Source organism: Gekko japonicus, unplaced genomic scaffold (assembly GCF_001447785.1).
Source record: "Gekko japonicus isolate JY-2015 unplaced genomic scaffold, Gekko_japonicus_V1.1 scaffold552, whole genome shotgun sequence".
Classification (NCBI taxonomy): Eukaryota; Metazoa; Chordata; class Lepidosauria; order Squamata; family Gekkonidae; genus Gekko; species Gekko japonicus.
This window is the reverse complement of record NW_015167552.1, coordinates 794,962-808,422: the sequence shown is the minus strand read 5'-3', so window position 1 is coordinate 808,422 and position 13,461 is coordinate 794,962. Positions and strand designations below refer to the sequence as shown.

Sequence of the window (13,461 nt, the reverse complement as noted above, 5' to 3'; positions counted from 1 at the left end):
ATCATTCTCCTCTCCCCTATGAGGTATGTTATGCAACTGAAAATTCCAACTGCCTTGTGGGGGGGTGTGAGTTTGAGGTGTGGAATGGAGTGAAGTCCAATCAGCTTCCACATGCAAATGACCTTGGAACGCTGGGCGGGACTGCACAAAGCAGCCAGTCAACCCAGCCAGTGTCTTCTGAGTGGCAGTTCTTCCGGCCTAACACTAAAGGGGCCAAATTTAGAATGTTGTGAAATAGAACGTTGCTATTCAATTATTATAAGGGAGAGATAGAGTCCACCTTCCAAAGTGGCTTTTTTTCTACAGGTGAACTGATCTCTGGACCACCTGGACGTTGGCAATCCTGTTGCACTGTGCCGCTGTCTGGCCATCAGTGCAATACAAGAGTTTAAAAAGAATTGTCATATAGAAAAGGCAGAATATTTGTGTGCCAAGTTGGGCAAAAAATGGGAATTAAAGGAAAACCGTAGGAATTATCTGTCTTTCTGGCAGAGTGTGCTTCTATTGACTTGGTAGCATTACTTATGTATCACCTCAGTTTAGATTAAGTAGTTTTTTTGTAAGGAAGTAACTAAGGGCAATTCTGCATCTAGCATTCGATCCACATTTTCTCAACTGGGAGGAAAAAGTGCAGCTCAAAACCACATTCAGATACTTCGGGGCAATGCTATACTGGCTGCAATGTCACCATTGAATGGCCATAAATCTATGCAGAAGGTACCATAAAAATCTGATTATCGAAAAAAGTGAAAGTGGCATGGAGTGTGATAAAATCCGATGATCAAAGGATGATCAAAGGAAGTGAAAGCAGCATGCAATGCAGAGGGGAATTTCTGTTCCAACGAAAGTCAATGCAGAATCAGCATAAGGCTGCGGTCACACACACTAAATAATCCACTTTCAATCCACTTTCAGTGTACTTTCCAACTGGATTTTACTGTGTGAACTGGTAAAATCCAGTTGGAAAGGGCATTGAAAGTGGATTATTTAGGGTGTGTGACCGCAGCCTAATAGTGGCAGCTAAACCATTTATGCCAAATAGGGTTGCCAGGTCTGCATTGGAAAATACCTGGAGACTTTGGGGGTGGAGCCTGTAGAGGGCGGTGGTTGGGGAGGGGAGGGGCCTCAGCAGGGTACGATGCCATAGAGTCTACCCTTCAAAGCATCCATTTTCTCCAGGGGAGCTGATCTCTGTCAGCTGGAAATCAGCTGTGAAAGCGGGAGATCTCCTGGAGCAACCCTAGTGCCAAAGTGGTGTGCTGAGTTTTTTCTGGCTGCTCTGACTCTTGCCATCTGCAGTACCTCACTGTTTTTGTCTTTCCAAACTGCTCTTGAGTAATGTTGGAGGAATAAATAATGGTGCAATGAAGTGAACACATAATGATGATCTTGTAACTAATAATTTAGCCATTTTTAGTGCTCCAAGTTGCGTATCTATATTCTTACTCCAAGAAGCTCAGGGTAGTATACATCCCTCCTCTGCTTTTTCCTCACAGCATCCCCATTGACATAGGTTAGGCTGTGAGGGCCAAGTTCACCCAATGAGTTTCACGGCAAGCGGGAATGTGAACTTTGGGCTCCGCAGTCCTAGTTGGGAACTCTCCAGACTGTGGGCGCCTTTAGAATGCTGACGCATGGCGGTGGGCACAACCACAAAATGACCACCATAGAAGGTGGGCCCAACTGCAAAGCATCAGGGTTTGGCCTAACTCTAATAGTAATGTTTCAGCATTTCAGGCAGAAGCTGTCTAGCAGGATGCCTTTTAAAAAAATGAACATATTTTAAAATATTTTTGTGCATACGCATAGCTTGTCTTCAGGGATAGTGAAGAGACTCACGCTGTGATGACAGCGACTGTCAAAGCAACTGTAAAAATCTGCACAACTAATCAGATCTCAAATGGCTGATCAGAAGCCCGGCTAGATAAAAGCCCCATCTGGCCTTGCCCAGTTTCCTTTTTTAAATTTTTTATTGAGTTTATTACAGCATAGATACAAAACAAGAACACATCAGTATCGTACAACTTTGTGTTAAGTAAGATATTGAACATATAAGATGCATAGAACGTCATACAAAACATTGGCGGGCAGTACCTTGAGAACTAGGGATCCCAAGTCCCCCCGGGGGGAACTCCACCCCGACGTGCGCGTCACCTGGAAGTGACGCGGGCACGCTGGGGGCGGGGCCACGGTTTTCCCTTGTATGGCCGTGGCCCCGCCCCCCAGCGTGCCTGGTGTCCTCCCGTCACTTCCGGGTGATGTGCGTGCTGCGCGCGCACAAGACACTGGCTGGGAGCCCCCCGCTCCCGGCGAAGATAGACTTGGCAACCCTATTGAGAACCCCTCCTCCCACCGTACACTTGATCCAGTCCTTGTTTTGCATTTATGAAATTGTCTGCCATTACATGTTATCTTGTGTTCTGTTTTTGCTGAAAGGGGGGAAAAAATCTAATGATAGGTTACAGTTGCTGCACTTTAAAATCGTTAGGAAAGAACAGTAGAAACGGTCTTTCTGTTTATTAAAAACGAATACGGGGAAAATACTGTCGCTTTCTTACAGTTACTTTTATTAATGTAATTTGATTTTACATTTATTATTTAAATGTTTGCAGTGTGAGTTTGCAGTAGCTAGTTCATTAATAATGGAGGTTCAGGCTCAAAACTTTTGCTGCTTTAAGAGTCTTCCTTCACAGAATTAAATTCCTTCAGGAAAGAAGCAAAGCCATATTTCTTATACTGGGCTGAACTGACTATTAAAATAGAAACACGTTGATTTGTAGTAACCACGCCCTATGAGGAAAGGCTGCAGGACTTGGGAATGTTTAGTCTGGAGAAGTGGAGGCTGCTCTCTTTAAGTATTTGAAGGGTTGTCACTTAGAGGTGGAGCTGCGGTGGCTCAAGTTCGAAAGCAAGAAATTGCAAGTAGATAAATAGGTACCACTTCGGTGGGAAGGTAACAGCGTTCCATGCGCCTTGGTGTTTAGTCATGCCGGCCACATGACCAAGGAAACATCTTCGGACAGCGCTGGCTCTTCGGCTTTGAAATGGAGATGAGCACCGCAACCCTAGAGTTGGACTCGACTGGCTTTTACCTTTACCTTTTACACTTAGAGAAGGGCAGGGAGCTGTTCCTGTTGGCAGCAGAGGACTGGACTCGCCATAATGGGTTTAAATTAAGGGCGGGGAGGTACCAGCTGGATATCAGGGAAAACTTTTTTACAGTAAGAGTTGTGCAGCAGTGGAATCAGCTGCCTCGGGAGGTGGTGAGCTCCGCCTCACTGGCAGTCTTTAAGCAGCGGCTGGACAAACGCTTGTCAGGGATGCTCTAGGCTGATCCGGCACTGAGCAGGAGGTTGGACTAGATGGCCCGTATGGCTCCTTCCAACTCTGATTCTGTGAGTCCAAGAAATATCAGTCTTGGGCTTAGTAAGGTCATGGGTTTTCATCAAGTTAAAAAAGAACGTCTGTTTTAAAATTAGTAGATGTTGTATGTCTTGCCTAGTGCAGCGGTGCCTGCTGGCAGTTCCTGGGGGGGGTTGATTGTTGCTGTCTGTGAAGTAGTTTGGAGAACTGCTGCCGATCAGAGTAGCCAGTAACCGGGGTTAGATGGACCGGTGGTTTGAATGAGTGGAAGGCAGCTTTCCCTTCCCTTGCATGCACAGAGGTGGCCCACTCTGATCCTTTCAACCCGGCACATGCTCACAACCTTCCCATTCACAAACGCGGGGGTGATCCAACCAAGCCGTGAGAGAAACGCCCACTGTCTCCTAAAAGGGATTATGCCCAGCCTAAACATGGACTAGGTGTGATGGTGTTTGGTAGGTCCTTAAGAACCAGAGCTGTCCAGGTGTATCTCTTTGTTTGGGAGACAACGTGACCAAGTCTGTGTTAGGGACTTGGGGGGGGGGGGGATTGTATTGTGTCTCTTGTGCAGACATGCCTAGCCTGTGATATTTTCTGGTGAATCTAAAAAAAATATCCTATCTGGTACCTCCAGCACTTCAGTGTGATGAATTCTTCCTCCAGCTTAAGTGTCCATACCTTGAGGAACCTCGGCCAATATCATATTGCTAACAAGCAGCTTTCTGCAGAGGAAGGTTTTTCTAGAGATTCAAATTTTGCTGTACCGGTGTCTTGAGAGAAGATCACCTAGCAAAGGGAGATGTTGAATACAAATAAAGGGGCAGTGGAAGCATAAAGAAATAAGAGTCCAGGACCTATCTAAAGCCGCCTTTTGGTGGTAGGCCAAATAAGTTTGGGAACTTACAATTTAGATAATCGTTTTTTAATTTTCTTAAATGGTTTAGCAGTCTTTCTGACCGAACTTTTAAAGTACATTTTGGCGTGTGGTTAGGTTGTTTGTGAACGTGGTCTGATCATCTTTTCATAGGAATATAGACTACTTGAATAGTTCTTTAGAAGATCTATATCTCGTCCTTCATCCCAGTTAGGGCCACCAAGGTGGCTAACAATTAAAACCAAGCTCATCCAGCAGGTGCGAGTGGAGGAGTGGGGAATCAAATCCGGTTCTCCCAGATTAGAGTCCGTGCACTTAACCACTACACCAAACTGGCTAGAGTGGCAGAAGAGATAGTGACTAGGTACAAGGTCACCTAATAAACTTCATGGTCATGAAGAGATTTGAAACTAATCTAGATGCAGCATTGTAACCACATTACCACTAGCACTCATGGTACTTATTTATTGTTATATTATTTACAAAATTTATATCCTACCTTCTTCCCCCATCAGGACCACCAAGGTGGCTAACAATTAAAAACAGAGTAGTATTAAAAACCCATTAAAAAAAAACAAGTCAAAAACCAGAACACAAACACACACAACAGAGAAACATCAACTGAAAATGAGGAAGGAGAGAGTATTGTGGGAACGCTGGATGAAACAAAAAAAGTCTTTAACTGCTGGCAGAAGACAGTGATAAAAGTGGGAGGGACAGATGAATATCCATGAGGATGCTGCAGTCTTTGTGCGACAACCGAAAAGCCCCTCTCAGAAGGTAGGAACACTCAAAGCAGGACCTCAGAAGGTGATTGTGGTGGTCAGGTAGGTTCATATGGGAGTAGGCGGCCAGTTTGGTGTAGTCGTTAAGAGCGGCAGACTCTAATCTGGAGAGCCAGGTTTGATTCCCCACTCCTCCACATGAAGCCAGCTGGGTGACCTTGGGTCAGTCGCTGTTCTCTCAAGAGCAGTTTTCTCAGAGCTCTCTCAGCCCCACCTACCTCACAAGGGTGTCTGTTGTGGGGAGGGGAAGGGAAGGAGATTGTAAGCCGCTCTGAGACTCTGAGTGAAGGGCGGGGGAATAAATCCAACTCCTCTTCTTAAGTTGTGCTGGCCCCAGACCATGTTGTACTACTATGATTTTTCTGGGAATAGATTGAATTTCCACAGGTTGTTATACTTTGAAAACTTCCACACACACCCCCCCCCCACATTGTTCTAAATTGTTAACTATTGAGACTGGCTTTGGATGCAGAAAGTGTCGCTTCTGCCATCTTTGTTACAGGCATGCACATGGAGTAGTTCTGGTCTGAGTATTCATTGGTACTAATGTAGTTAAAGAAACACCTGTGTTTTGCTTTGCATTTCCTTCAAGCTGGCCGTTACAGCCATCAGAGTCTTTTTTGATGAAAGCCAGCCAATCCAGTATGTTCTCAATATGAAGTAGCCATATGTAGCTTGGAAAACTAAAAGGTCTAAACTGTTTTGAAGAAATGCATGTTTTTGTCTTGCATATGTCTAGGCTGAGGTCTGGAAAGATAGCCGCCTAAAATTTTCTCATTGGAACACGAACACTTGTGTTTATATCTGTTTTAGGGGACTGTGGACCACTGCATAACAGGAGTGATGATTCTTTCAGAACTGACTCAGGAAGTGAACTTTGTAAGTACATTTCTTAAGATAATTTTGTGATACTGCCTGAGAGTTGTTGGAGCGCCTTGTGGTGCAGGGGAAGGGCTGAGTCAGGAATCTGGTTTGCAAAAAGTCTTAACAGCTTAAGAAAACAAAGCATTTTGGTGTTGAATGAGGTTTAGAAATAGATAACATTGATATCGGCTGAGTGAGGGTAAAAGGGAACAGTACTATATTTACTAGAACTAGTTCTAATCTGTAAAAAGGACAGAGAAATTATTCTAGCACCTCTTTATTGCTTGTTATCTTTGCAGTGCTCTTGGATAATTTACTTGTATTCTAAATTATTACCTGCATTTGGAACTCTCTTGCCTCATCTAATTCCAGAGAACTTACCTTCCAAAGTAATTCCTTCAAAGTCTTATGCATCATATGGATGCTACCCTGTACTCCGTATTCACGTATCTATTGCCAGTTTGACACAACAGAGAACAGGGTGGAGTGAAATAATGGTACAAACGTAGATAGACTAAAGAAAACATTTGAACGGGGGGGGGGGGAAGGACATTAAAAATGCTCTCCGTGTGTAAAGTAAAATCACAGCCAATTTATGGCAACCCCGCAGGCAGTGTTCCCTCTAAGCTGAGTTAGTGTGAGCTAGCTCACAGTTTTTTAGCCTCCAGCTCACACATTTTTGTCTTGGCTCAGGAAGGAGGGCTCCAGAGTGAACGAATTTATGCAGTAGCCAAATCGCCCGCTCACAACTTCAATGCCAGTAGCTCACAAAGCAGAATTATTGCTCACAGGACTCCACAGCTTAGAGGGAACATTGCCCGCAGGTTTTTCAAGGCAAGAGACTGAGTGGTTGTTTGCCATTCCCTTCCTCTGCATAGCAACTCTGGACTTTCTTGGTGGTCTCCCATCCAAATACGAACCAGGGCTGACTCTGCTTAGCTTTCCAAGATCTGATGAGGCTGGGCTTGCCTGGGCCGTCCAGGTCAGGGCATAAAAATGCTATTACACTGTTATTTATGTCTGCTAGTTTACATGCTAGTAATATGTTGTAGCAAGTCCAAACAAAGATGTATTAGTCCTTCAGTAATAGTATTCCCCCCCCCCCAGGTTGATTATTCCAGACCTTCATCAAAGCATCGAAAAATAGCTACCTCATTCCGCGATACCACTTTAAAAGACATTTTGATGCTGGCATGTTCTCTGCTGAAAGAGGTAGGCCCAGTTGCTCGTTAGTATAATAAAGGTACAGTATTTCTGCACAGATTTCCTTACCAGTGTACTACATAAAAGGCTCATGTGCTGCTGCTGCTGGGCAAGATTAGCAGGCGTCTAGCTGGGCTATTGTCCTTTTGATCAAATAAGCCCTCTGACCCAATGTCATGAGGAATATGCAGTCAGGTATACATGGGCATTTGGGGGTGACAGTTCGACAGAGCTGCTGAAGCAGGCATAGGTAAATACTTAGACTTAGGCAAGAAGTTGTGGTCAGTGAAGGGTACAGAGAAGCAAAGTTTGCTACCTGCATGGTTCTATTAAGTTCATTGACATGCTGTCTTCATAGAAGTGAATAGGAGAGGGACTCAGCACTTGCTGAGTGGGGGAACATTTTAACCTTCCAGGACATTCAGTTGCTGACCTAAAAGTAGCAGTTCTCTTGCATAGGAATTTCAAAGGGAGATTAGAAAGAGAGACTGCTGAATTGCAATTGATAATGAAGCTCAAGAGGATGCATCCACCTGGACTGAATCGAGACCTAGGTTTCCTGTCTCATTACCAATGCTGATTTCTCCACGCCTATTACCCCTCTGCACATCTCACCTAAATCCAATCACATCTGCTATTGTAATTCACCTACTATTGACATTTAATCCTGTTTATGCCCCTCCAATTGCTGAAAGGGGGTTGTTTTTGGTGAGCAGAAATCTTTAACAAAAATTATCCTTCTCCTCCCCACCAATTTTGGCTGAGGTCTAATCGAGCAGATCTCTACCAAAGATACAGCCCAGTGACTGTCTGATGTGGCTTTCCTAAGGAGCTGCCTTGATCACTATTAATATGTAGCTCCTCCTCCTAAACCTTTATATTATTGGCTGTGATGTCATAATACAGCTAGTGATTTGTCTTACAAGTAGGCTGCGATTGGTCAGGCTACTTGACATCCTTGCTCTTGGCTCTAACAAATTCAGTATGGATAAGCTGTTTAAAAACTGAGACTTAAGACTTCTGTGTCTAGGGGTAAGCACAACTTTGTATGGCTTTTACTTGATGCAAGCCGGCTAGTTCACTAGTTCCTATTTATACATTATTGACTTAATCAGTTTTTGTCCATAAAGATGGGTTTGGGAAATGTGATCATTTGTACTGAGGTGCTAGGCTTGTTTTCGGTACAGCGAGAGAAGTTATTTGTAGCGTGTTCAAAAACAGGCATGCTACTGATGCTTTTTTTCTGTTTCTTTGGATGTAGATGCTGGCAAAACCATTAAATCTCCAGGATCAGCAACAGCAAAATTTAGCAATGCACCTTTTGAAACTTGTCCTCAATTGTCTTAATTTTGACTTCATTGGCAGTTCAGCAGACGAATCTGCAGATGATCTATGCACGGTACAGATTCCAACCAACTGGAGATCAAGTAAGAATGAGCAAGGCTAATTGCGTAAAAGAGTGCATTTCAGGCTCCGGGCTGGGTTCCAGAAGAGGCTGCGATGCTCTTGCAAGTGGGTTTGAAGCCGGGAGGGAGGAGGAGGAGGGTGAGCTGTAAGACGAGGCTCTGGATAGCAGATTCGCCTTGCCTTGAAATAGCCGTGAAATTCGGCTTCCTGGTCAGTAGAAAACATGGTCAGTACTAAACAGAGCCAATGTGATATAGTGGTTAAGAGTGCTGGACTATTGTCTGGGAGTCCCAAGTTCGAATCCCCTCTCATGCCATGGAAGCTCACTGGGTGACCTCGGGCCGGTCATGCTCTCTCAGCTGGTTCAGGCTGTTGTCCAATTACACACTCTCTTATAGTTGTCGTTCAAGATAAATTTGTCTTGCAGCCCTTTTGATTAGGAGCTGCGGTGACTCAAGTGGTTAAGACGCTGAACTGCAGGCTGTGGAAGGTCAGTAGTTCAGCAGTTCGAGACCCGAATGTGCCGCATGACGGAGTGAGCTCCCGTCTCTAGTTCCAGCTCCTGCCAACCTAGCAGTTTGAAAGCAAGAAATTGCAAGTAGATAAATCGGTACCACTTCGGTGGGAAGGTAACAGCGTTCCGTGTGCCTTGGTGTTTAGTCATGCCGGCCACATGACCACGGAAACGTCTTCGGACAGCGCTGGCTCTTCGGCTTTGAAACGGAGATGAGCACCACAACCCTAGAGTCGGATTCGACTGGCTTTCGAGCAAGGGAACCTTTACCTTTACCTTACCTTCTGATTGATGTCACTCCTAGGTCTTCCCTGTTCACAAAGAATGTTGCCTGCTTTATCTATGCAGGCTATTGTAGGAAACTTATCATGGCGGCGGTGGTGGTGGGGAGAAAAGACAGATTTCTGCTTACATTCTCTCTAGTAAATTAGTAAATAAAAGCTGTACCATACACAACATAAAAAGTCCAGAAACACAGGTCATGAAGCTGCTTGGGTTTTTAAAATTTCCTCTTTGATGTAATCTATGACATTTTTATCCCAGTGTTCTTCCAAAGAGATTGGGGTGCCATCTATAGTTTTCCCTTCCTGAATTTTATCTTCACAACATCCTCTGAGATAAGGTAAACCGAGTGTGTGTGATTGAAGAAGAAGAAGAAGAAGAGATTGGATTTATACCCCTCCCTTCACTTGGACTATCAGAGTGGCTTACAAACTCCTTTTCCCTCCCCCCCCCCGCAACAGACACACTGTGTGGTAGGTGTGGCTGAGAGAGCTCTTTTGAGAACTGTTCTTTCAAGAACAGCTCCAACAAAACTATGGTTTGCACAAGGTCATCCAGCAGCTGCAAGTGGAGGAGTGAGGCATCAAACCTGGTTCTCCCAGATTAGAGTCTGCGCACTTAACCACTACACCAAACTGGCTTGACCTAAGTCTGCAGTGGCTCAGAGGTTAAGACGCTGCAGACCGAAAGGTCTGTAGTTCGGCAGTTTGAGACCCTAGTGCCGCGTGATGGAATGAGCTCCCATCTCTGGCCCCAGCTCCTGCCAGCCTAGCAGTTTGAAAGCAAGAAATTGCAAGTAGATAAATAGGTACCGGTTCAGTGGGAAGGTAATAGTGTTCCGTGCGCCTTGGTGTTTGGTCATGCTGGCCACATGACCATGGAAACGTCTTCGGACAGCGCTGTCTCTTCGGCTTGGAAATGGAGATGAGCACCGCCCCCTAGAGTCGGATTCGACTGGCTTTTGTGAGTCTCCCAGTGAGCGTCATGGCAGAGTGGGGGCTTAGACCCAGCTCTAATAGTCCAGTTCTCTTACTGGTTCTTTATCTGTAGGCTGGTATTTTAAAAAGTATCAGTAATACAGCATTCTTGGAATGTAGAAACATTCATCAGTTCCTGTAGCTGAGTAACAGTGCCACAACCAGACACAGAAATCCAAACACTTAGGGCTGACCAATAAATCCTGTGGTAACACTGTAATTCTTACGTAATGTCCGCTGTCACTGAAGTCATCTTCCATTGATGTATTAGGAGTTCTATGTTATAGGTGATGCCTTTTCCTCCTTGGGAAGAAATAAAGCGTAAACTGTTCTGTGAATTTTCCCCCAAAGAGTGCTCTGCTGTGTGCAGAACAGCTTCATAAAAATACCCTCTTGCACTTTGAAGAGACAATAGCAAAGATGAAGGTGGTTGTTTTCACTCTACGTCTATTTCTAAAGTGAGGGTCTTTCTATATCACATGTCTTTTGCATGCTTTATCTCCTGCCGTCTCTAAGAGTGAATTGCTGGTATTGCGTCTTACAGCAATTGACTCCGGAAACTTTATTCCCAAGAGATGTAAATGAAAAAGAGAAAAAGACTGCGCAAAAAAGGGGGGGGGGGGGGGGGGTTAGGGTTGCCGCCGGCCTCCAGGGGGCACTGAACTTCGTAGGAAAACAACCGTGATATGTTAACGAAGTCGTGTTTAGGGAATGATGTAAGCTAGAAAGGAAGAAAGAACGGGAAAAAAGTTGCAGGAAAGTTACGAAAAGGGGTAAGGTCCCATCTGATGAAACCGTGAGTGAAACGGTCTATGGAGCGCTGTCCCGTCAGAAAGACTTGAGGCCAATTTATTTCAAAGGAAACAGCTTTAATGGTTTGTGACTCACTGGATAATTAAAGAAGATACATTTTCCCCTAAACACGACTTTGTTATCATATCACGGTTATTTTCCTACGAAGTTCAGCCTGTCCCGTAATCTTGTAACTTCAACCTCCAGGTGATGGCTAGAGATCTCCTGGGATTTCAACTGATCTCCAGGTGACGGGGATCAGTTCCCATGGAGAAAACAGCTGCTTTGGGAGGTGTATGGCATTATACCCTGCTGAGGTCCCTCCCTTCCCCAAACCTGCCCTCTCCGGACTCTACTCCCCCAGATCTCCAGGAATTTCCCAACCCAAAGCTGGCAACCCTACCGGGGATGGACAATTTAACAAGGAAGCAATACTTTATCCGGCATTCCAGCAGCTGGTATTGAGATTTCACCTATTCTGGAACTTGTAGGTGGTACAGAGCTCTTTAAGAGCTAAAAGCTGCCTATATTTGGATTTGCACCGTCATTGTGTGGTAATGCAACATCAGGGCACCAGGTTCTAGTTTGAAACCTTCACAGAGTCCATATTGAGTAGGTGATTTACATTTTTAGCAGATTTGAGAGTTCTGACCAGATGATGCTTGCTGTGGACTGTTGGGTATATTTAACTGGTACTCACTGGTTAGGTTCTACCTGTTTGCCGTGTGCTTCATGGCCTTGGCTGGGTCTTGCTGTTGTTGGGACACCTAGAAACAAAGCTTGAAGTTTTAAGACCACTTTCCTGAGCATAAGCTCCTCTGAATGAAATGGGATTTACTCTTGAGATTTTCTTAAGATTGCTGCCAAGTGTCTAGTGAGGGCTGTTACGGTGGAAGACCATATTGTGGTAAACCCCTGAATTTTGGGTGTAATGTTATCCCAAGAAGCCAGTCTAAGAAATTTGGGTGTAGGCAGATTGGCAACTGAATTTCACCTTTAATCTATGTCTACTTATGATGTATTATAAATAAAAAAGTCTTGGATACGTTTAAATTTGAGGTGTGGGCAGTTGTAGTAGTTAAAGTAGTAGTATATAATTTGAAAAGTGAGTCTTTCAAAGGGAAGCTCCATATTACCAGTTGTGTGTGAACTTTCAGGGTTAACACAACTCTTTCGGGATAAAAATTTGCATATTTTGCAGAAAATTCTATAAATAAAGGATGCTAATAGTAATGTCACAAAATAGCCTGTTGCCTTGGCCTTCTTATAATGGAAATCTCTTAAAGCTGTGAAATCAATACAAAGCCTTGGCTATTGATTTGAATGTAGTATATTGGAAAACATGGAATAGGTCTGTGAGCTTTCTGTATATGTATCTGAACTTGAACACAACTCTGACAGCCAACAGGACAGAGCATAAAAAGAGATGTGATATGGTTTAATTGCCTCTTTGTCTTGTGTTTTGACAAAGGGTTCTGAACCAAAGAGGCCTTACTGAAAAGGCAACAGGCATAGACTTTAGTGCTGACCTGAGACTTAAGAATACAGGTTTTGTGTGAACACTGCAAAATTCATCTCACCGTTTTGGGGTTTTTTTTGAGTGGGTGTGGTTACAAGCATGGCTACAGGTCATAGGTGTTCCCCCCATTCAAAGTGAGAGCCGTGTTTCCTGCCTTCTCTCTGAATTGCCTTTGAGACGTTATCACGTAGCCAGATCTGATTGGCTTCATAGCATTATGATGTCATCATGTTCACAGTGGAATCTCTGGCTGTGTAATATTACATGCTTATGGGCAATAGAAAACAGTTAAAGGGAGAAAAACAAGGTGCTGGAGGAGCAGCCCAAAGGGACTGTGAATACCAGTAAATATGAGAGAAATAAACATGGGGTGGTTGTAGGGTTTCCAGGCCACAGCCAGCAACCCTCAGGGGTATTTGGGGGATGGGGACTGGCATGCCAGCGTGATGCTGGTGTGCTGATGTTGTAGAGCCAGTGCGCATCCCCAGCAGCCGGTATGCACCCTCATTCACCGCACCCTCCCATTTCAAGAAACCAGCTTGGTGGAATATCTTCTGCTATAGCGGGAGACCTGGCAACTCTAGGTGGGAATACGGTAACCAGTAACCACCCCTGCACCAGCAAACCCTGGGAGCTTTTGGGCCTGGCAAGCCTTCTGACGCTGAGATGTGAATACCCGGAAGTGATGTCACAGCCCCCCTCTCGCAGGAATTTCCCTCACTTTGTAGAAAGACTACAGAGGTTATGGAAGTTCCTGTAACTTCGAGGAGAGTCTGCAACCTCTGTATCTGCAACCTCGTTTCCTCCATTTTTTTAATCCTACTACTCAGTCAAGCAAGGATGAGCAATAGAGTGCAGGGGCTTAAATATTCTTTGCAGAA

At 44.6% G+C, this 13,461-nt stretch overlaps 1 protein-coding gene across 1 annotated transcript in view; it reads left to right on the top strand.

Annotated features, from left to right (window-relative positions):
• Positions 1–13,461, top strand: part of RANBP17 (RAN binding protein 17) — a 306,660-nt gene that overhangs the window by 12,918 nt on the left and 280,281 nt on the right. Inside the window, exons 5-7 of the mRNA XM_015413703.1 lie at positions 5,836–5,901; positions 6,994–7,098; positions 8,351–8,516. Coding sequence (XP_015269189.1) covers positions 5,836–5,901; positions 6,994–7,098; positions 8,351–8,516 — 337 coding nt within the window. The remainder of the gene's footprint in view (positions 1–5,835; positions 5,902–6,993; positions 7,099–8,350; positions 8,517–13,461) is intronic.